We start from the raw sequence: 23,394 nt of genomic DNA, 5'->3' as shown, positions 1-23,394 counted from the left end.
CTGACCTCCAACCAGAGATAGTCGTCTCTGTTTAGTAAAAATATAAAGTTCATAAAGCACAAAAGCAATCATTAAAACATTTCCTATTCTTTTCTTTACAATTAAGTCATTATATAATAATAATATCTAAAGTAAGTTATACAAATAATCATTCAATTATTAGTGTGTATTACTGTTTTAGTCACTTAAGTTTAAAAAAGTCTATTTTAATTATTAAAATTATCAACATTTAATATTTTGGTCACTCCTTAAATCATGATCATAATATTGATATAAGCACCACCAACGCACGCCTCTGCCAGCCTCTGCGCACGCCGCCACCGCTTGAGATCCGCCTATCGCCGGCCATCCACGCGTCTGACATCTGCAACAACCACCACAAAACAAAGCAACAACTAGAAGACGACAAATAAAGCAGAGAAAACATTTTGTAATCAGATATAAAGGGCCGAATAAGGCAATTGTTTTCTGCTGGGGATCTTCTTTGTAAAAAACACACAGATATTGGAATCAAAAAACAGAAAACAAAATTAAAAAAGGTTGATTTGAATTGCTCTCTCTTCATTTTTCTTTATTTTTGCGTATTTATTTATTTATTTTTTGCAAATCGATTTTAAAATAACAAGTAATAAAAGAGAAAGGAAAGGGGATTACTTGAATCGGCCTTCAGGCCCGCCGTCGATGGCGCTTCACCGTCGCCGGATGTGGATTTAAAGAGAGGCCAAAGCTTTTCTTTTTCCCCTCAGTCCCTTGTTCCATGGCCTCGACCTCCGAATGCGCTTCAGTGCGCCGAGGGGTGACGTCCTCGCATGGCTCCGGCCACCGGACAGAGGGAGGCGTGACGGCGGCGGCCTAGCAGAGAAAAGGGAACCTCCCTTGTTATTTTTCGCGTTCTGGGCAGAAAGTGAAACAGTAGGAAATTTTTTCAACTTTTATAGTAATTAAAACGGCGCCGTTTAAGGGAAGGAGATATGCACATTCTTGCCCTAAGGGGTAATTTTCGCAATAGGTCCCTTCTCCTTTGTGGCGTATGCAATCGGGTCTTTCCCTTTTTCCATTTTTGGCCCAGGAATTTTAAACTCGTTTCAGTCGGGTCCAGGCTGAGACTCAACGCATGAGGGCTGGGGATATTTTCCCAATCAGTCCCTCGTATTTAAAGCTTGTCCCACCTTGGCCCTTAATACCTCTTATTTATTTACGGTTTCAACCCACTAATTCTGGCCCGATTCTAGTTTTATCCTTGGTTTTGTAAATTTTTATTTTTGATTTTTTTCTTTTAAATTGTTTGTCTATTATTATTAGTTTTCTTTTTCTTTTTATCTATATATTATTCCATTTAACAGTTTTATTATTATATTTTTATTTTTCTTTACATTTCATTTATATTAAACATTTTGTCTATATATAACGTTTTAAACTTCCTCTTCTATATGACATTCCAAATTTTTATATGATACATTGATTTGATTTTATTATTGTTTATTTCATTTTATTTTAAGATGCATTATATATATATATATATCAACTATTATATACTGTTTTATACTATTTTCTTTGGATTGCTTTTTATTTTGAAATCATTTTATGCATTATTTAGTTAAATTTGTTTTATTATTTTAAAATTGTTTTAGATACCTTTTTAAACACAACTTATTTATTTTTTAAAAATGCTTCATTTGTTTTTTTTTCAAAGATTTTTCTTTTCTTATGTCACTTGTCTTATACTTATATATATTTTAAAATTGTTTTATATATTATTAACCTTAAATTTATTGTTTGGCAATATCTATTTTAAACTCATCACTATCATTTTAACATCGTTTTACTTTTCATTTGATTTTATTTTGCTTTACATTTTTAAATTGTTGTCTAATTAATGGGTCTTTATTAATTAATGTTTGTATTTGAATGATGAATGTTGTGAGATCATTGCCATTGTGTGTACTATGAATTGTTTATTCGTATTTTAATATTATTGTCATTCATCAACGTAATCATTTATTCGTACATCAAATTTAACATTACATCAATTTTTACCCAAATTCGTAAAAAAGGAAAAATTTTGGAAATAAAGGCAATACTCGATACTTGGGATCTTCGAGAGAATTGAGCCCTAACGTGCTGGGTTCTAATTTTTTTGTTGAATCTAAATAATCGAGAATGCTCTTTAATAAAAAACATAAATAAAAGCTCATTATCGGGATTTCAATATGTTGTATCCTAACGCATTGGAGATGACACGTGGTTTTCTCGATACGAGGATTTTTCGAAAATAAAGGCAATATTCTGTATTTAGAAAATTCGAGAAATCGTGCCCTAACTTACTGAGCTTCGATTTTTCTCGTGTTGATCCTAAATAACTGAATATCCTTTTAAAATTGAAATAAATGAGGTTTAAATAAAAAATAAAATGCAAGCTTGCTCTAAAAAAATACGAGGTGTCGTGTCCTAACTTACTGGATGTGACATCTTGTTACTTCGAGATAAGGAGGCATTTTCCATTTTGATTTATTCCATTAATTTTAAAATAACACAATATAAAAAGGGATCGTATTTTTAAATTCTTTTCGAGTTTTTAATTTTCGACACCAATACATTAAGTAATCAACTAGGTACCAATTTTGGGCGTATCGAGGGTGCTAATCCTTCCTCGTGCGTAACCGACTTCCGAACCCGTTTTTCTAAATTTCGTGAACCAAAATCGTTGTTTTAATAAAATCAAATCGTTTATGGAAAACAACCACTTTTTAAGGTGATCCGATCACACCTTATCAAAAAGGATTGGTGACGACTCCCTGTTTTCGTTTTCATTTTTAAAATCCAAGTCGACCCCGTTTTATAAAAAAAAAAATGGTGTCAACAATTGGTATAATAAAATTTTAGTCCTTCAATGTCTACAAGTTCTATTACTTTGGTTAGTGGCGAATCCAGGGAGGTTGGCAGGGGCAGCCCCTTAAAATGGAAAATTTCTATTTAGGGCCTTTAAAAATTTAAATTTGTAATGCTAAAATTACACTCTCTTAAAATAATAAAAATTTAAATTTGTAATGCTAAAATTTGTAATGATAAAATTTCATTTTTACTATTATAAAAAAATACAATTTAATTTCGCTCCCTCTTCTAAAGTTTCATTTAGACCCTGATTTTTCGTATTCTGCCAACAAAAAACAGGAGACTCCACTTTACATAGCAGCTAGGAGGAGAGGATCTGGGCGCTTGTTGACTCTATTATTAGATCAATTGAAATCAACTGCTCATTGCGGTCCCCACGGTAGATCAGCTTTGCATGCAGCAGCTATGGCTGGAGATGCAGGTATGTTAATGAGTTAGTTCCAATTTCTTTTAAAATTTTTTGAAATAAATAAAGAACAGGTCTATTGACATTTTTTTTGCTTGGATTTAGAGGCAATAAGGATAATATTAGCGAAGAATGGGAATTTGACAAAGGAAAGAGATGAAGATGGACACACCCCTCTTCATTATATATGCTGCACACTTGGGTTCTAGATTATCAGTTGTAGAAGAACTGTTAAAAAGGGATGTGTCAGCTGCCTATATAGGTGATAAAAAGAGGGGATGACACCCCTTCTTGTGGCAGCCAGGCAAGGTTATGTTGGAACAGTTTCAAAGATTCTCTCTTTATATCCAGATTGTTGTGAAAAGGTGGACAACGAAGGTTTGAATTTACTTCATTATCTGGCTTTTAGAGACCTTTCCTCTCCATTGAGGCTTTCTCTTTTCAAGCGTGGTGGTGTTGAAATTGCATATGGATCAGTCAGAAATTTAATGGAGTTAGAAGGTGTTTTTAGAATGACACCTCAAGAAGTTTACAATGCACTTCGATCTGAGAATCATTTCGGGAAACATCATCATAAACAGGTCTATATATATATATATGGCATTTCCATGGCTACGGTTTTATTAATATTTAAATTTTGAATTAACATATTTAATAAACTTACAATACAATCCGCTAATGTGGGTGGTATGATAGAAGCAAATCAAAGAATTGTTGGAAGAAATTGAGAATGATCAAGTGGCGGACGAACCAGTTCGTCATTTTGGATTCCGAAATATTTCTACAAAAAGCTTGGAGAAGACAAGAGATGCTCATTTAGTAGTGGCAGCACTCATAGCCACTGTCACATTCGCAGCGGCAATAACTGTTCCTGGTGGTTTGATTAGTGAAAAAGGGTTAGAGCAAGGCATTCCCCTGTTGATTGATGAGGAAGCCTTTAAATTATTTGTTGTAACAAATGCAATAGCCTTTATTTTCTCTGTTTCTGCCCTCATCTTTCATTTAGGGGTTCTGAATTATCTATTAGCAGGAGTTTTTTGGCGTCAAACAGTTTTAGATCGAACTCGGTCTATATCTGAGATCCTTAGCTGTGCAACGGGGAGATGGTGATGGCTTTCAGCCTAGGCAGTTATGTGGCCTTAAAACCTTCTTATGAATTTGCCATTGTTTCATATCTCATCTGTCCTGCCTTTTTACTTTGGATGCAGGTATTTTTGAATCCTCCATTTTATATGTACAATATAAATAGATAATATTACTTTATCCTCTATTACAATGTTGTTCCAATTCCTAGTGCCAATGTTACCTTATCAATATTACTTTAATTTATTTTGGGATACCTTAATATTAACAATTTCCATTTAATTCAAATCAATATAAAATTATTAGTTGAGAGACATACAATTTCCAAAAAGGTAAAAAGATCACAATATTTGTAAAGTAAGATATATTTAATATCAAATAATAATAAAGATATTGTAATTAATTTTCTATTATAATTAAAATTAATTTGACAAATCAATAATAAAATGAGAATTTTAGGATTAAAAAAAACACAAAATTTTATTTAAAAATGGGAGGTCGCCGTCAATTCTTTTGGCTTTTGAATATTTTTAAAAAAGGTTAATATAAGTATCAAAATAATTAAGTTGCTGTAGGCTTTCTTACTGGTGGTAAAAACAAAATCAAAACATTCATTAACCCATATAGGGGCAAAGCCAATAATTTTTTTTAAGGGGCTGAAATTAAATTGTATATTTTTATGATAGTAAAAAAAAATATAATTTTACCATTTTAATAGCCTATATCTTTAAAATTTTTAAAGAATTAAATTAATTTTTTATTATTTTTAAGGGCTAAAATAAAATTTTATGATTATTAATTTAAAATTTTATAAATTATAAAGGGATTAAAAAAGAAAATTTCCATTTTAGGGGCTAGTGCCTTACCAACCTTGGCTCTACCCTAAGCCCATACATTTTCGACCAACTTTGGTGAAGTCATTTTGAGCTTTCCAATCTATTAAATTTGATGTCTCAACAATCTATTATATTTGAGCTTTCCAACCTATATATATTATATTTGATGTCTCAACAACCCTCGACTCCTCCCTTAATAATATTTGATGTCTTTGACCCTTATTGTTTATCCTGAGAGCAAATAATTAATGCATTCCACTTATTGAACAAGGTTCTATAGACATTAACACAAGTTAATTATGAGTAAGGAACAATTATCGTATAAGTCTGAGAGCATCTCGGAGAGCATCCTTATCGGACTTAAAGTCAGTAGAGTAGCCGTAGAATAGGTAAGTCTTAGAAGCAAACAATTTGTTCCTATAATTTTCCTTAAGAACCTTGATAACCCTATCTTTATTATCTGATTTAAGAATTGAAGAGTATCTCGAAGTCTAAACTCCAATGCTCTTAAAGTGTTATTACGTTTTGTAGGTCCATTCCTTTTTACTCCACAAAGCTAGAGTTGTCCAAGCCTACCCGATTCATCTCCAATTAAAAGAGACTGAAATAGATATGTTGTGATAGAATTATATAAATCTATACTTCTTATTCTTAAAGTAATTATTGTTATTATTATATTAGAGAAATTTACTAACTTTGCTTGAAAACACAACAAGAATAAAGCAAGTAAAATGTTGTTTTGTTTAAATAGAATAAAGTATAAGTTAAAGTGTTCAAGGAATGAATTATGCATGCTATGGGGCTTTTGTTATACTATGCTGAAGTGTTCAAGAAAGGAATTATGCATGCCACGCTTTTGTTATATGCTATGTTAAAGACTTCAAGCTATATATATATATATGAGTGTGTGTGTCACTTGTCTTGATAAAGCCACTAGGTGTCTTGGAATAAGTAAGGCATTTTGTAATTTTTCTTAATTTGTAATGTTTTTTTCTTTTATCTTTGAATGTTCCAAGCTAATTGATTAATTGGTGTTTTCAAGGAAGAAAGCTGTGCAATAGATCAACAAATATGGGACCATCGTTAAACCACATTGTTATTTCCTCCGATGAACCTGAGAAGCCTGCAGAGAATATCACTTACATGGATGCTTCATTGTATAAAGCTGCAGCAATAGGCAAAATTGAAGAATTCAATAATTACCAGGGGCCTGAACTTGAGTCGCTGAAGACCCCAAACCATGACAACGTGCTCCATGTTAACTTGTCAACCCCTGAGCGTATCTGGCAACGTACCAGATTAGATTTTGTCCTAAAAATTCTTGTCAAGTGTCCATCACTGCTACTCCAAACAAATGCTAAAGGTCAAACTCCATTGCATGTTGCAACAAGGTATGGAGATTCTACTATTGTACGACTTCTAATCCTGTTTTGTGCAAGAGTTATTGATAAAGATTTAGAGAAGCTGGGAATGGATCAACTGTATGCTGTGAGGGAGATGATCAGACATACAGATCAAGAATCCAATACGGCTTTACATATAGCAACACGGTATGGCCATGTTGAAGTGGTGCAAGCATTGCTGGAGCATGAAGACCCTGATTTTGCATATTTTGCCAATATAAACCACGAAACTCCACTTTACTTAGCAGCTAGGAGAGGAAGTCGGCGCTTGCTGAGCATATTATTAGATAAATCAAAATCAACTGCTCACGGTGGCCCCCACGGTAGAACAGCTTTGCATGCAACAGCTATGGTTAGAGATCCAAGTAAATTAAGTTCCAAATTTTTTTTTGTCTGAAATAAACAGAGAATAGAACCATTGACTTTTTTTTTGGGCTTGAATTTAGGGGTTACAAGGATAATACTAGAGAAGAAAGGGAATTTGACAAAGGAAACAGATGAAAATGGACACACCCCTCTTCACTATGCTGCACACTTGGGTCACGATGCAGTTGTGGAAGAGCTGTTAAAATGGGATATATCTGTTGCTTATATAGGTGATAAAAAGTGGGGGATGACATCCCTTCTTATGGCAGCCAGGCAAGGTTTTTTTGGAACAGTAAGAAAGATTCTGTCTTATTGTCCAGATTGTTGTGAAAGAGTGGACAAAAGAGGTTGGAATTTACTTCATTTTGTGGCGTTTAGAGACCTTCCTAATGGATTACGCTTTTTATTAAAGGATGATGATGCTACCACTGAATATGGATCAGTCAGAAATCTAAGGGACTGGAAAGATGCTAGTGGAATCACACCTCAACAAGTTTTCTATGCATGTCAATATGATAAGGAAGAGAAAAAGGTATATTTATATGTGTATTTCTATGCCTACGGCTATGGTTTTATTAATATTTGTGTTTTGAATTATGATTATATAACATATATAATATAATGATCTGTAATATAATTGGCTAATGTGGTAGGAGCAAATTGTGAAATTGTTAAAAGAAATTGTGAATGAAGAAGTCGCGGAGAAACCAGTTTGTCCCATTGGCTTGCCAAACATATCTGCAGATATAAACTTGGAGAAAACAAGAGATGCTCATTTAGTAGTGGCAGCACTTATAGTCACCGTCACATTCGCAGCGGCAATAACAGTTCCAGGTGGTTTCAAGAGTGAAGAAGGTTCAGACCAGGGCACTCCTTATCTGATTCATGAGGTAGCTTTTAGAACATTTGTTGTAACAAATGCATTGGCCTTTAGTCTCTCTCTTTCTACCCTCTTCATCCACTTTGGGATGCTGCTTCCTCTTTTTCCAAAATCGCTTGGTTCAATTACGTCTAAAATGTTCATCGCTGATGTGATCCTCGGCCCTGCACTCGTTGCCATGGGGATTGCTTTTAGCACAGCTACTTATGTAGCCTTAAAACCTTCGCTTGGACTTGCCACTACTGCAGTTTGCATCAGCCCTGCCATTATTTTCTATTTTTTATTTTGCTCGAAATTTATGCCTGTATACATAATTAATCATAATTATTTTTAAGTAAACTACACTAACAGTAACTAAATTTTTGTTTAAAATTATATTTCAATCATCCAACTTTCACAAGTTATCAAATAGCCAGTAACATTATTGAGCTGTTACACTTTAGTCACTTGTTGTTAACTTCCATTAAAAGAATGACATGACACATTAATTCCCAGGGTTATTAATTAATTTGACCCTTGAACTATAATTGAAATATTATTTTGATACTTTTAGAACTATTTTTAGCTATAATTCAAGGGCCAAATTAGATAATTCAAAGAGTAATTAACTAGTTATTATATCTTGCCACCATGAGACACGTGGTAAACCCATGAGTGGTTTGAGTTAAACCTCTTGTGAAGACTCCTTATAAAACACTCCTCACTTAAGCTTGCTAACCTGATACCTCACGCCTAAGGATGAGTGGGCTTGCCTGCCACTCGGCACTCTAAGGACGATAGTGTTAGAACAGGACAACCTATGACATAGGTAGGACTGTAACACCCCAAATTTTTTGATAAGATAAGATATTATTCTAGGATTGGATACAATGAATTTTTAAGAAAATCTGAAAATGGGTCAAATAAATAATTTTTATGAAAGGAACATTGATATTGGAGATGGAAATCAATGAAAAGTATTGTGGACTTGTAAATGTGGCAAAAAGTATTAAATCACAAATTCTACAAAGTTTGAGGTCTGACATGTAAATTTAATCAAAATGAAGAATATGAGTCATTATTGATTATTTAGCATGGTAATAACTTAAAATATGTATTGGTGCGATGAAAGCCACTTTTGGATCAAATTGGGTAAATTTTGAAAGTATAAAGATTAAATTATAAATTTTTATTTTTATCGAGAAGAGGGTAAAATGTATTTTCACCATTCAAGGATTTTTATTAAGATTTGAATCTATTATGTCCCTATTTGTTATGAAGAAATTGGACTAAGAGGTAAAATGGGTAAAATGATAAAATTTCCATATAAGAGTATTTTGGTCATTTTGAAGAATTTTATAATAGAAATATTATTTTGACATCACATTTGATACTTGGTTTAAATTTGAGCCATTGAATGTGAATGAAACGAAGAGATGGAATGTGAACAGCATGTTAATATTTTTTACTTGGCTTTGACTTGGATATTTTTATTTAGGTGTTTTAAAATTGGCCAAAGAAGGATGAAAGCTCATATAATATATAACACTCCATACTCGATTCAATCATTAGTTCCAAGTTATAAGGTGTCACATTTGTGTCGGATCAACTACGATCAAATTTAATACAATCCACACCATCAATCATATAAACATGAAATTATTGGCAAACAAAACAATATATAATCATTCCCGAGTATTATATAAGCTTACGAAAGCTCATAAGCTAACCCGAGACCGAATCAGGATTGAATTGTAAATAAATTAAATTACAAGGTTGACGTTGTAACATCGTTACTTTCTCGTTGTGACGTTGTCAAATAGTTTGTCACATCATAACGTTGCGAAATAGTCTGTCACATCACGAAGTTGCAACGCCACTTATTGTTTTGGCCTCTTCAAAATGACGGTGTTTCTCGTATCGCTGTGACATTATAGGTCATTTCTTGTCGTGTTGTCATATGCTGTTTTTACAAAATTTTCTTTGATTATGTTAAAGTTGTATGACCCAATCCCATCACTTATTCCTACATTCAAGAATTTTACTAACTTTGCTTGAAAACACAACAAGAATAATGTAAGTAGAATTTTATTTTGTTTAAATGAAATAAAGTATAAGTTAAAGTGTTCAAGGAATGAAATATGCATGCTATGACGCTTTTTGCTATGCTATGCTAAAGTGTTCAAGAAAGGAATTATGCATCCTACGCTTTTGTTATGCTATGTTGAAGTGTTCAAGCAATACATTATATATATATATATATGTGTGTGTGTGTCACTTGTCTTGATAAGCCACTAGGTGTCTTGTAATAAGTAAGGCATTTTGTAATTTTTCTTAATTTGTAATATTTTTTTCTTTTATCTTTGAATGTTTTTCTTCCATTCTTTTCTTTAATTGTTCTCCTTTGCAGTTTCCTTAAAACCAAATCTCACCATAAAAAACTCCTACTTTATTCACCTCACTTCCAACCCAATATGCCACTATTACTAAAGTGTTCAACTATATAAAGTTTTCATTTGTAGGTGACTTGGATGCAGGCATATACAAGCAAGTAACTAACTGGAAAGGAATTTGGTAAATTTCTGAATTTGCAGTATTTTTTTCTTGAGCTTGGAATGCTTCAAGCTACTTAATTAAATTCTGTTTGGTGTTATCCAGGAACAAATATATCCACAAAAATGGAACCTCGGGAGCCTGAACAGAACATCACTCACATAGAGGCTTCGCTATATAATGCAGCAGCAGAAGGCAACATTGAAGTATTCAATAATAAACAGGGGCTTCAACTTGAGTCGCTAAAGACCCCAAACCAAGACAACGTGCTCCATGTTAACTTGGCAACCGAGGAGACTGTCAAATTCTCAATAATCAAAATCATCTCCCTAGGATTTGTACCATCCTATCCGTTTTTGGATTTATTCGTTACTATGATAAAAAGAGAAAAAAAATCAGATTTTATCGAACAAATTCTCAGCAAGTGTCCGTCACTGCTATTCCAAACGAATGCTAAAGGTCAAACTCCTTTGCACGTTGCAGCAAGGTATGGACATTCTGCTATTGTGAAACTTCTAATCAAGTCTTGCGCAAAAGCTAGAGATGGAGATTTAGAGCTGGGAATGGATCAAGTAAGTGCAGTGAGGGAGATGCTGAGGATTACGGATCAGGAATCCAACACGGCTTTGCATGAAGCAGCAGGGTGTGGCAATGTTGAAGCGGTGAAAGCATTGTTGGAGTTTGAAGACCCTGATTTTCCGTATTCTGCCAATAAAAAACAGGAGACTTCACTTTATATTGCAGCTAAGAGAGGAGACGGCGGCGTGCTGAGTGTAATATTAGATAAATCAAAATCAACAGCTCATGGCGGCCCCCACGGTAGAACAGCTTTGCATGCAGCAGCTATGGCTGGAGATGCAGGTATGTTGTTGAGTTAGTTCCAATTTTTTTTTAAAAAAATTTTGAAATAAATAAAGAACAGGTCTATTGACATTTTTTTGCTTGGATTTAGAGGCAATAAGGGTAATATTAAAGAAGAAGGGGAATTTGACAAAGGAAAGAGATGAAGATGGACGCACCCCTCTTCATTATGCTGCACACTTAGGTCATAGATTATCAGTTGTGGAAGAACTGTTAAAAAGGGATGTATCAGCTGCCTATATAGGTGATAAAAAGAGGGGGATGACACCCCTTCTTATGGCAGCCAGGCAAGGTTATCTTGGAACAGTTTCAAATATTCTCTCTTTATGTCCAGATTGTTGTGAAAAAGTGGACAACAAAGGTTTGAATTTACTTCATTATCTGGCTTTTGGAGGCTATTTCTATCCAGTAGAGCTTTCTCTTTTCAAGCGTGGTGGTATTGATGTTGTATATGGATCACTCAGAAATCTAATGAAGTTGGAAGATGCTTTTGGAATGACACCTCAAGAAGTTTATAATGTGGTTCAATATGAGAAACATAATCATAAACAGGTGTGTGTGCTTGCATATGTATTGCATTTCCATGGCTACGGTTTTATTAATATTCAAGTTTTGAATTAACATCTTTAATAAACCTACAATACAATTGGCTAATGTTGCTGGCATGGCAGGAGCAAATCAATGAATTGTTGGAAGAAATTGAGAATGATCAAGTGGCGAACAAACCAGTTCGCCCCATTTGCTCGCCAACTATCTCTGCAGAAAGCTTGGAGAAAAAAAGAGAGGGTCATTTAGTAGTGGCAGGACTTATAGCCACGGTCACATTCGCGGCAGCGATAACCGTCCCAGGTGGTTTCAAGAGTGAAAAAGGATTCGAAGAGGGTACTCCTTTTTTGATTCATAAGGCAGCCTTTATAACATTTGTCATATCGAATTCATTGGCCTTTATTCTCTCTCTTTCCACCCTCTCCGTTCACCTTAGGACGACGTATTTTTTTTCCTCAAACTCAAATCAGCGACGCAAAATAGTTTCTACACGGTTGACTGCTATTAATCTCCTTAATCGTGCATTGATTGCGATGGTAATTGCTTTCAGCACAGGCAGTTATGTTGTGTTAAAACCTTCTCACGGACTTGCCATAGCTTCATGTTTAGTCGGCCCTGCCTTTGTTTTGACTTCTTTATTTACCCGCAAATGGATATTATTTCTTCTGTGGATCTCGGATTACTTTGTGAATATGTTTATACCAGTTACATTGGTTTAAACTTGGTTTTTAGACTGAAATTGCTTTTGTTTTGTGCCTTATTTTAGTGTTTTTAGAATTTATGGTTGTACTGTCTGTTACTATTTGTAAATGATTAAGTTGAATCCATTTTAGATCTACCTATATTATTTTCAAAAATTATATATTTATATTATTTTTAATTTAATATTTAATAATTCTATATATTGTTTATTTATTAAAATTTTATATAAACATTTAATTTTTATGAGTTATAAATAAAAAATTTAAGTACTAAATTAAACATTAAAACTAAATTGAAATACCAAATAATAAAATTTAACACTTTTCTTTAAATCTTCCCATTAAATAAAGCAAAAGATGAACCCAACACTAGATCCATTGGCCTAATATGTTGACTCTATAATAACAAACACGTGAGGCATTTGGCAACTTTTTGAATTTCTAATAGCCTTTTTCTCGAACTTTGTTAATTAAATTAAATGGCAACTAGCCTAAATAAATGTAGTCCAAATAATATAATAAGGTCCAACAACTCATCCTTGGAGCTAATAAATATTAGCTGATCTTTTTAAAAAATAAAATATATTTAATATAATGATAAATATATATATATAAATTGTTTTTATTATATAATTAAATATTTATTATTTTGTCTATATAAATAAAGGAGTGATTAATTAAAAATAAAATTAAAAAAAACTTAAAAACATGTTAATTAAAGACTTGAAAATAGCAAAAGTCCTTGAGGTTCGTTTTTCTCAAACACTTTATAGACGGGAGTACGAATTACGACTGGAAATTGAGGAAGTTTTAGCACGCGAGGAGTTGTTGTGGTTTCAAAAATCTAGAGCGGAATGATTAAAAATGGGGATAGGAATACATCCTATTTTCACAGTCGTACATTGGCGAGCCAAAAGCGGAATAAAGTCGAGGGTTTTCTTGTGGATAATGAATGGTGTTTTGAGGAGGATGTGTCGAAGCAACATGTGGTGCGTTTCTTTAAGGAACTCTATACCATGGATTACGTGGTCAGTTGTGCAACAGGTGGTTCACTCTTTGAAGAACTTTCGAGGTAACAAATGTGGTATGATCTTGAAGATAGACCTCGAAAAGGCTTATGATAGAATCAATTAGGATTTCCTACGAGATACTTTGTTAATGGCAGGAATTCCTGAGCAGTTAATTAGTGTCATATTACATTGTGTTTCTTCTTCTTCACTTCAGGTGTTATGGAATGAGACTCTAACGGAGGCTTTCCAACCGTCACATTGCATAAGGCAGGGAGACCCATTATCACCCTATCTTTTTGTCCTTTGCATGGAGAGACTTGGGCATCTTATTGAGGAGGTGGTTGAGAATGGAGTTGGAAGCCTTTGTTCGTTTCAAGAAGAGGTCCCGCCTTGTCTCATATTTTCTTTGTTCATGACCTTATGTTGTTCTGTGAAGCTAGTAAGGATCAAATAGTTGTACTTGAATGAGATAAAATAATAATAATAAAGCAAAAGGCAAAATAGCTCAGGTTTATCAAGGAACAAAGTTTTTATTATATAGATTTTTAAAGAAAAATATTTATAATTGCTTGTTTGTTTTACAATTACAAGTTAATATTTTATTTAAATAGATTTTTTATATAAAACTACTTTTATTGAAAATGTAAACATTTGTTGTGAAGTTCATCAACTTTTATTAAAAATGATTAAATGAAAATAAAAATTGAAGGATTACGTAGATTAGTTATAGAAAGAAAACCTAGCCTTGATTTATGGTTTGATTAATGCCACCCTTTGGCCAAGAAAATGAAAATAAACAAAAAATTGTTGAATTGAAGTAAATGGATCATTAGTAGAAGTGTTTATAGTCGGGTCAAGTCTATGCATCTATTACTATAATTTATATTTGTTCAAGCTCGATTTAAAATATGAGTTTAAAATTTTATTCAAGTCCATTCATATTTGTAAATAATTAATCTAAACCCATTTTAGATTCAATTATATTATTTTTCCTTAAAATATGAGTCTAAAACATACACAAATACTAAATTAAACATTAAAACTAAACTCAAATACCGGATAGTAAATTAACATTTTCCTTAAAAATTCTCATTAGGTTACCCCTACATTTTGGATTTTCTGAATAGGTTGAATGACTAATCTTCTACAAAATCATTTTTCAAAAAGTGCTTTTGCTACAAATCATTAATTTTTTTTTAAAGAGTGACCTTGTTCACTAATTTTGTCCAGAATAATAAAACGAGGTCTACCAATAAATAATAATATTTTAAATTAATGTAGTTAAAATAATATGATGAGGTCCAACAAGTTGTCCTTAAAAATAATAAATTTTAAAATTTTAAATTAATGTAATCAAAATAAAATATTGAGGTCCTTGGAAGCAATAAATATTAATATTTTGATATTTTTGTCTTTTATCTTTTATAAAAATTATAAAATATATAAGCATAAGATTTGGATTTAAACACTTTAACAATCTTAATCTTGTTATTTCAATTCCACAACATTATTTATTTCTTTTATAAACATTTACATAAATTTATTTAGATCTAACAAACAGGTAAGGCATTTGGTAAATTTCTTAATTTTCAGTGCTTTTTTGTTGAGCTTGGAATGTTTCAAGCTAATTAATTCAATTTTGTTTGGCGTTATCCAGAAGAAATAGATCAACAGAAATGGGAGCTGAGGAGCCTGAAGAGAACGTCACTCACATGGATGCTTCGCTGTATAAGGCAGCAGTAGAAGGCAACATTGAAGTATTCAATATTAAGCAGGGGCTTCAACTTGAGTCGCTAAAGACCCCAAACCATGACAACCTGCTCCATGTTAACGTGGCAACCCACGAGATTGCTGCCTGGCTTTTTAACAGAGTTCACTCAATATTCAAATCCTTCGTCCGACTAAATGTATTCTTCCTTGTAGAATATGAATCATTCGATCCGTCTTTGACAAATTTCATTGCTAAGATAAGAGGAGAAAAAAGATCAGATTTTATCGAACAAATTCTCAGCAAGTGTCCGTCACTGCTACTCCAAACGAATGCTAAAGGTCAAACTCCTTTGCACGTTGCAGCAAGGTATGGACATTCTGCTATTGTGAAACTTCTAATCAAGTCTTGTGCAAAAGCTAGAGATGGAGATTTAGAGAAACTGGGAATGGATCAAGTAAATGCAGTGAGGGAGATGCTGAGGATTAGGGATCAGGAATCCAACACGGCTTTACATGAAGCAGCACGGTGTGGCAATGTCAAAGTGGTGAAAGCATTGTTGGAGTTTGAAGACCCTGATTTTCCGTATTCTGCCAACGAAAAACAGGAGACTCCACTTTACATAGCAGCTAGGAGGACAGGATCTGGGCGCTTGTTGACTCTATTATTAGATAAATTCAAATCAACTGGTCATGGCGGCCCCCACGGTAGAACTGCTTTGCATGCAGCGGCTATGGCTGGAGATGCAGGTATGTTATGTTCAGTTGGTTCCAATTTTTTTTTAAAATTTTGAAATAAATAAAGAACAGGTCTATTGACTTTTTTTTTTTTTGCTTGGATTTAGAGGCAATAAGGGTAATATTAAAGAAGGGGAATTTGACAAAGGAAAGAGATGAAGATGGACACACCCCTCGTCATTATGCTGCACACTTAGGTTCTAGATTATCAGTTGTGGAAGAACTGTTAAAAAGGGATGTATCAGCTGCCTATATAGGTGATAAAAAGAGGGGGATGACACCCCTTCTTATGGCAGCCAGGCAATGTAACCTTGCAACAGTTTCACAAATCCTCTCTTTATGTCCAGATTGTTGTGAAAAAGTGGACAGCAAAGGTTTGAATTTACTTCATTATTTGGCTTTTAGAGGCACTTTCTCTCCATTAAGGTTTTCTTTTTGCAAGATTCGTGGTACTGAGATTGTATACGGACCAGTAAAAAATCTAACGGAGTTGGAAGGTGAGTTTGGAATGACACCTCAAGAAGTTTATAATGCACTTCGATCCGAGAAAAATCATCAGAAACAGATGTGTAAGTAAGAAGCTCCCAAACACCAGGTGATGGGTCTTCAAAAAAAATGCAGAGTAATTCCCAAATCAGGACCCAGCGGCGCCATAAAGTCTGCAATCTTAATATCTTCCCGTCTCTTATGCATAAATTGGAATCCATCTGCCAATAGCTTGGTCATTAGTCGCCTCTTTAAAATATCCATCGCCCCTCACATTTTCCGATTCAATGATAACCTTCCGATAGCCTTGGTGTGAGGCCAACAATTTAGTATTTTAATCATCTTTAACAACCTTGTTTTGGCCCCATTTGCTAATTTTAATTAATGTTTTATGATTAATTCAGATTGACCCATACTTACCTAACCTTTGAATTAGATTGATAAACTACATTTAGATAAATCTATTTATGACAACTTTTTTATAATTAAAATTTAGTATACCGTTATAAATGTGTCATACTTTAGTGATATATAAATTTAAAATGATAATTTTGATGTTTATCTTGTTAGAGATTATATAACCTAAATCTCGTTACTTTAAATAAAATATAAAGTCAAAATAAGAAGATATGTAGGGACGAAAGATTTTTCAACTCTTAAATAGATATAGTCGAAATTTCTTTTGTTTCATCCATTTTTCAACATTAGTGAATTTCTCTTATTCCCCGTGATTTTTTTCAAAAAGATTTTTCACATAAAATTTATATTTTTCTTTTTCTTTTCTTATCGTTTTGCAATCATTCTACTACCATTATTGATGTCGATAATGGAATTTGACAATGGAAAGAGATGAATTGTATTTCATCTGCCGTTTCAACTTTGTCAAATTCCCATGGACTTGCCATCGTTTTATGTTTGATCTGCTCTGCGTTTTTTTTTTGTTATTATTTACAACAATACCTAGCTTTGTTGAAGATGGTTTTGTAGTGATAATCAAGAATTTTCCTAACTTCGTTTATTTCCCCAAATATCTGTGAAAGGGAATTAAATCTCCATATGAAGCCAAAGTGGATGTGGTTCCAAGTGTTGAGCAGCATAGTAAGTAATCAAAATATATATGTCGCACTGCAAGGAATTGAAGGCTGCCTTGTCCACAACACAAAGGCTTATAGCTGCTAAGCACCAGCTCTTAAATTTGATTATGGCCTAATAAACAACATAGGGCAGCATTGACTTCCCCACAAAGAGCTGTACACCCCATTTTCTTCCATTCTTCTTCTTTGCAGTTTCCTTAAACCCAAATTTCACCATCAAAAACTCCTAAAAATGATGGATTTGGTGCGTTTACTTTTCAACAATTTTTAGTATTTTAATCATCTTTAGCAACTTTGTTTTAGGGCCATTTGCTTTTCTTTTCGTTACAATTAAGTCATCATATGATAATAACATTTAATGTAAGTTATACAAATAGTCCTTTAATTATTAGCACATTATTATTTTAGTCACTCATGTTTAAAAAAGTCTAATTTAGTCAATAACGTTATGGACAATTGATATTTATGTCATTCCTCATTCAATCATTAATAGAATGCTGATGCAACCTTTTTATTGGCATATTAATAAATTTAGCCTTTTAATCTCTATAAATTTCAGTAATTTGATTTACACATTATGTTAATTTAATCTTGATTCTTAATTTTTTAAAACTTAAAAATAAAAATATATATTTAAAATTTTTTCTATAAAATACATATACAAAATTATAAAATACATAAAAAAATAAAAAAAATATTTATAAATAAATGAATACTATTTTTTTTCTTCAAAGAAAATATAGGGTTTAGTCTGAATGAGTCAATATTAACTAACATGACCAAAATTTAGTGTGTAACAGTTTTCTGAGCTACCAAACACAGTCTTATAGAATAAAAAAAGAACATAGAGCAGCATTGACTTGACCACGAAGAGCTGTAGACCCCATTTTCTTCCATTCTTTTCTTTAATTCTTCTCCTTCTTTGCAGTTTCCTTAAAACCAAATCTCACCATAAAAAACTCCTACTTTATTGACCTCACTTCCAACCCAATATGCCACTATTACTAAAGTGTTCAACTATATATAGTTCTCGTTTGTAGGTGACTTGAATGCAGGCATATATGCAAGCAAGTAACTAACTGGAAAGGAATTTGGTAAATTTCTGAATTTGCAGTATGTTTTTTCTTGAGCTTGGAATGCTTCAAGCTAATTAATTAAATTCTGTTTGGTGTTATCCAGGAAGAAATAGATCCACAAAAATGGAACCTCAGGAGCCTGAACAGAACATCACTCACATGGAGGCTTCGCTATATAATGCAGCAGCAGAAGGCAACATTGAAGTATTCAATAATAAACAGGGGCTTCAACTTGAGTCGCTAAAGACCCCAAACCAAGACAACGTGCTCCATGTTAACTTGGCAACCGAGGAGACTGTCAAATTCTCAATAATCAAAATCTTCTCCGTAGGATTTGTACCAGCCTATCCGTTTTTGAATTTATTCGTTACTATGATAAAAAGAGAAAAAAAATCAGATTTTATCGAACAAATTCTCAGCAAGTGTCCGTCACTGCTATTCCAAACAAATGCTAAAGGTCAAACTCCTTTGCACGTTGCAGCAAGGTACGGACATTCTGCTATTGTGAAACTTCTAATCAAGTCTTGCGCAAAAGCTATAGATGGAGATTTAGAGCTGGGAATGGATCAAGTAAGTGCAGTGAGGGAGATGCTGAGGATTACGGATCAGGAATCCAACACGGCTTTACATGAAGCAGCAGGGTGTGGCAATGTTGAAGTGGTGAAAGCATTGTTGGAGTTTGAAGTCCCTGATTTTCCGTATTCTGCCAATAAAAAACAGGAGACTCCACTTTATATTGCAGCTAAGAGAGGAGACGGCGGCGTGCTGAGTGTAATATTAGATAAATCAAAATCAGCAGCTCATGGCGGCCCCCACGGTAGAACAGCTTTGCATGCAGCAGCTATGGCTGGAGATGCAGGTATGTTGTTGAGTTAGATCCAATTTTTTTAAAAATTTTTTTGAAAAAAACAAAGAACAGGTCTATTGACATTTTTTTTTTTGCTTGGATTTAGAGGCAATAAGGGTAATATTAAAGAAGAAGGGGAATTTGACAAAGGAAAGAGATGAAGATGGACGCACCCCTCTTCATTATGCTGCACACTTAGGTCGTAGAATCTCAGTTGTGGAAGAACTGTTAAAAAGGGATGTATCAGCTGCCTATATAGGTGATAAAAAGAGGGGGATGACACCCCTTCTTATGGCAGCCAGACAAGGTTATCTTGGAACAGTTTCAAAGATTCTCTCTTTATGTCCAGATAGTTGTGAAAAAGTGGACAACGAAGGTTTGACCTTACTTCATTATCTGGCTTTTAGAGGTTCTTCCTATCCATTAAAGCTTTCTCTTTTCAAGCGTGGTGGTATTGAGATTGTGTATGGATCACTCAGAAATCTAATGAAGTTGGAAGGTGCTTTTGGAATGACACCTCAAGAAGTTTTTGTTGAAGTTGGTCAGCATGAAGCCAACACTCGATTCCATACAGGCCATGAAGACCAAGCAAAGCTGGAACAGATGCAAGGGCTGCTGATGCAAGCTCATTTTGTTCATTTTGTTATATTTAGTTGATGAAATGAGTGTTAGTTCATTTCTAACTAAGTTAGCTTTCTGATTGATGTAATTAGCTTATGTATGAGCTGTAAACACACTTTTGTATAAGTTTACAAGCTAAGATTTCAAGTTTCTATGTAATTAGTGGAGGTAGGTAATTTCTTGTTGATTTTGACAAGCCTTATGCTTGTGTTATGTACTGGCTTCAAGCCATTGTTTTATGCATGAATCAAATCAGTTTTTGTTTATCAATATTCTCTCAAATTTCCCCAGCTTATTTTCTTCTTTCTTTAACTCGAAATTGTTTGTTTTGCTCAGCAAGTTTAGAGGCTTGCTCGACAAGATACTTGCTGAGTCTGCTTGAGTCTATTGTTGCACCAACAATTGGTATCTAGAGCTTATTTCTTAAGGGACCTGTTATACAAATCCATGGCTTCATCAAGCTTTTCACCACCGCACCTCAAGTATTCAATGGAGAAGGCTATCACATATGGGTGGTCAAAATGAAGACTTACTGCAGGCTTATGATCGTGGGAGGTGGTCAACTCAGATGTTGAACCGAAACCACTTAGAGGCAATCCAACGATGGCTCGGATCAGCAACATCTTGATGAGAGGACCAAGAGGCACAAGGCCATGTCTTGCATTGAACTCGATGTCGGATGTGATTTTCACAAGGATTATGGCTGTGAATCACCAAAACAGCCTGGGATAAGTTGCAAGAAGAGTTTCAAGGACGAGAGAGGACAAGGAAGCAACATTCTTCGAATTTGAGGAGAGATTTGAGAATTTAAAGATGAAAGAAGAAGAAAGCATCAAGCAATATTCAGCGGGGATTATGGCGTGGTTAATAGCATCGAGCTCCTTGGAGAGCGGTTTAATGAAGCTAGGATAGTGGAGAAAGTAATAGCAACTCGCTTTGAGAGGTATGAGGCAAAATCTCATCTCTCGAGGACTCAAGGATCATCCACCATTTCCCTGACTGAGTTGATCAATGCTCTATATGCTCAAGAGCAGAGGAGAGCAAGTAGACTGGAAGAGCATCAAGAAGGTGCCTTTCAAGCAAGGACAAATACTGCCTACAAAGGCAAGAAGGCCTGGAGAGACAAGCCAAAGAATGATGCTGCGAGAAGAGAAGGTCAAACTTGCAAGCACTGCAGAAGGGCTGGTCATCCAGAAGAAAAATGCTGGTTCAATCCAGATCTTTGTGTGTCGACATTGTAAGAAGAAGGGTCATGTTGAGAGAGTTTGCAAGAGCAAGACCAAAACAAGACTGAACCAGTCTCAACAGATGAAAGCTGAGGCTCGAGTAGCTAAGGAGGACAGTGACCAAGAGGAGCAAGTCTTTGCTGTGTCATGCTCAGCTGCTCAGGAAAGGCTCTCATCTGGTTGGCTCCTAGACAGTGGATGCACCAATCACATGACACCTGATGCTGCAATCTTCAAGTCTTTAGACAGAAACTGTAGAACCAAAGTCAAAATTGGTAATGGGCACTTTATTCAAGCTGAAGGCAAAGGTGATGTCTTGATATGCACTCCCACAGTGCCAAAATGATCTCAAATGTGCTCTGGTGCTCGAAATTGATGAAACCTACTCAAAGATAGCTCAATTCTTTGGAGAAAGGTTACTCTGTGGTGTTCAAGGACAAGCAGTGCCAAATCAGTGATCCAAGTGGATCCAAACTGATGGCAGTCCCTATGGCTGATAAGAGCTTTGTGGTTGACTGGACAAAGAAGTCAGACATTGCCTACATAGCCACATCAGATGAATCTAAGTTGTGGCATCAAAGGCTGGGACATGCCAACTTCAGATCGATGGCCCGAATGGTCAGAGAAGACCTGGCTGAAAACTTCATCAACTCAGTGAACCATGATGATGTGTGTGAAGTGTGTCAGCTAGGAAAACAGGCCAGATTGCCATTTCCCATGAATCAAGCACGAGAGCCTCAAAAACTCCAACTGGTGCACACCGATGTGTGTGGCCCTATGAGGATCGAGTCACTAAGTGGAAACAGTACTTCATACTTGTTTGTTGATGATTTCTCTAGATATTGCTTGGCTTTACTTCTTAAAAGTAAATCGAAGTGGCCACTTGTGTTTTGGAAGTTTAAAATTGTCTTTGAGACGAAACAGTGCAAGTCAAGACCATAAGGTCGATAATGGGACCGAGTACACCTCATTTCGGTTCCAAGCCTTCGTGATAAGGCGGGCATCAAACACCGACTTACCAACACTTATACACCTCAATGAATGGTGTAAGTGAAAGGAAGAATAGGAGCTTAATGGATATGGCCGGTGCTTAATGATTCGAAGAATCGCCTAAAGCACTATAAGTGATGCGATTAACACCGCAACATACATTCGAATAGACTTCCAACCAAGGCTTTGGATCGAAGACTCCATTCGAGGCCTGGTTTGGCTTCAAGCCATCAACGCTCATCTGAAGGTCTTTGGATGCATATGTTACACACATGTACCGCTTTGTTAAAAGGGACAAATTGTGCGAAAGGGCTCGACACGGTCTTACGGTGGGCTACAAGACTGTTAAGAAAGGCTATAGGATCTTGGATCCTTCAACAAACAAAGTATCGATGGAGGATGTGGTATTTGATGAAAGGTCATGTTGGGCCGGAAAGGCATGAACACGAGGAAGTTTCAAGAACTTACAACAAACAAAGTCGAGCGAACAAAGTGTTCTGAAATGGACATTGATGATGAACCGGTCGGAGGAACAAGATCAATGACCGAGATTTATGAAAGGGCTCATATAGCCATAGTGAACCAAGTAACTTTGAAGAGGTGAAGCTCAAGAAGAGTGGAAGCGAGCAATGGTGAGGAGATCAAGATGATTGAGAAGAACCGGACACAGGAATTGGTTGAAAAGCCACCAAAAGGAAGGTGATTGGGGTGAAATGGGTGTACAAAGCCAAGCAAAATGCTGATGGTACCTTGAACAAACTGAAAGCAAGGTTGGTTGTCAAGGGGTTCATCGAGGTATGGCTTGGACTACACGGAGACCTTTGCACCAAGGGCGGTGCTCGACACCATCGATCTGCGATTGCCTTAGCAACCAAATCGAATGGAAAATTCATCAACTCGATGTGAAATCAGCCTTTCGAATGGTTTTTAGATGAAGACATCTATGTTGAACAACCACAAGGGTTTGAAATAGCCGGGAGAGAGCATATGGTCTACAAATTGAAGAAGGCCCTATATGGCTTAAAACAGGCTCCAAGGGCTCGGTGCAATGAGAATCGATGGCTACTTGACTGATCTGGGATTCAATCAAGCA

At 34.8% G+C, this 23,394-nt stretch overlaps 4 protein-coding genes and 1 long non-coding RNA gene across 5 annotated transcripts; 4 read left to right on the top strand and 1 right to left on the bottom strand.

Annotated features, from left to right (window-relative positions):
• Positions 1-52: 52 nt before the first annotated feature.
• On the bottom strand, positions 53-888 carry LOC128040379 (uncharacterized). The gene is made up of 2 exons (XR_008195018.1): positions 655-888; positions 53-364 (listed from the first exon to the last, which is right to left on the bottom strand). It is a non-coding gene; the product is annotated as an uncharacterized LOC128040379 (long non-coding RNA).
• Positions 889-2,890: 2,002 nt separating this feature from the next.
• LOC105779163 (uncharacterized) lies at positions 2,891-3,578 on the top strand. Its single transcript, XM_012602904.2, has 3 exons — positions 2,891-2,935; positions 3,127-3,313; positions 3,404-3,578. The coding sequence occupies exons 1-3, from the start codon at positions 2,891-2,893 to the stop codon at positions 3,505-3,507; spliced, it is 336 nt and encodes a 111-aa protein (XP_012458358.1). The 3' UTR covers positions 3,508-3,578.
• Positions 3,579-6,178: 2,600 nt separating this feature from the next.
• Positions 6,179-12,555, top strand: LOC105779164 (uncharacterized). Its single transcript, XM_052629865.1, has 6 exons — positions 6,179-6,985; positions 7,067-7,518; positions 7,640-8,186; positions 10,504-11,259; positions 11,351-11,811; positions 11,931-12,555. Exons 1-6 carry the CDS (start codon positions 6,289-6,291, stop codon positions 12,522-12,524), a joined length of 3,507 nt encoding a protein of 1,168 aa, XP_052485825.1. The 5' UTR covers positions 6,179-6,288; the 3' UTR covers positions 12,525-12,555.
• A 2,584-nt stretch (positions 12,556-15,139) lies between these two features.
• Positions 15,140-16,850, top strand: LOC105779165 (uncharacterized). The gene is made up of 2 exons (XM_012602906.2): positions 15,140-15,973; positions 16,069-16,850. The coding sequence occupies exons 1-2, from the start codon at positions 15,193-15,195 to the stop codon at positions 16,536-16,538; spliced, it is 1,251 nt and encodes a 416-aa protein (XP_012458360.1). The 5' UTR covers positions 15,140-15,192; the 3' UTR covers positions 16,539-16,850.
• A 1,758-nt stretch (positions 16,851-18,608) lies between these two features.
• LOC105779345 (uncharacterized) lies at positions 18,609-20,351 on the top strand. Its single transcript, XM_012603099.2, has 2 exons — positions 18,609-19,476; positions 19,571-20,351. Exons 1-2 carry the CDS (start codon positions 18,741-18,743, stop codon positions 20,119-20,121), a joined length of 1,287 nt encoding a protein of 428 aa, XP_012458553.2. The 5' UTR covers positions 18,609-18,740; the 3' UTR covers positions 20,122-20,351.
• The last annotated feature ends 3,043 nt before the right edge of the window (positions 20,352-23,394 follow it).

Source organism: Gossypium raimondii, chromosome 4, assembly GCF_025698545.1.
Source record: "Gossypium raimondii isolate GPD5lz chromosome 4, ASM2569854v1, whole genome shotgun sequence".
Classification (NCBI taxonomy): domain Eukaryota; kingdom Viridiplantae; phylum Streptophyta; class Magnoliopsida; order Malvales; family Malvaceae; genus Gossypium; species Gossypium raimondii.
This window is presented reverse-complemented; position numbering and strand designations above follow the sequence as displayed.

Bases quoted from the DNA above. Each gene is read 5' to 3' on its own strand.
- LOC105779164 (XM_052629865.1), top strand. From the start codon at position 6,289: ATGGGACCATCGTTAAACCACATTGTTATTTCCTCCGATGAACCTGAG. The intron at 8,187-10,503 runs ATAATTATTTTT...GGTGTTATCCAG, and splicing joins GCCTGTATACATAATTAATC to GAACAAATATATCCACAAAA. The intron at 11,260-11,350 runs GTATGTTGTTGA...GCTTGGATTTAG, and splicing joins AGCTATGGCTGGAGATGCAG to AGGCAATAAGGGTAATATTA.
- LOC105779165 (XM_012602906.2), top strand. From the start codon at position 15,193: ATGGGAGCTGAGGAGCCTGAAGAGAACGTCACTCACATGGATGCTTCG. The intron at 15,974-16,068 runs GTATGTTATGTT...GCTTGGATTTAG, and splicing joins GGCTATGGCTGGAGATGCAG to AGGCAATAAGGGTAATATTA.
- LOC105779163 (XM_012602904.2), top strand. From the start codon at position 2,891: ATGTCTACAAGTTCTATTACTTTGGTTAGTGGCGAATCCAGGGAG. The intron at 2,936-3,126 runs GTTGGCAGGGGC...CCTCTTCTAAAG, and splicing joins TTAGTGGCGAATCCAGGGAG to TTTCATTTAGACCCTGATTT. The intron at 3,314-3,403 runs GTATGTTAATGA...GCTTGGATTTAG, and splicing joins AGCTATGGCTGGAGATGCAG to AGGCAATAAGGATAATATTA.
- LOC105779345 (XM_012603099.2), top strand. From the start codon at position 18,741: ATGGAACCTCAGGAGCCTGAACAGAACATCACTCACATGGAGGCTTCG. The intron at 19,477-19,570 runs GTATGTTGTTGA...GCTTGGATTTAG, and splicing joins AGCTATGGCTGGAGATGCAG to AGGCAATAAGGGTAATATTA.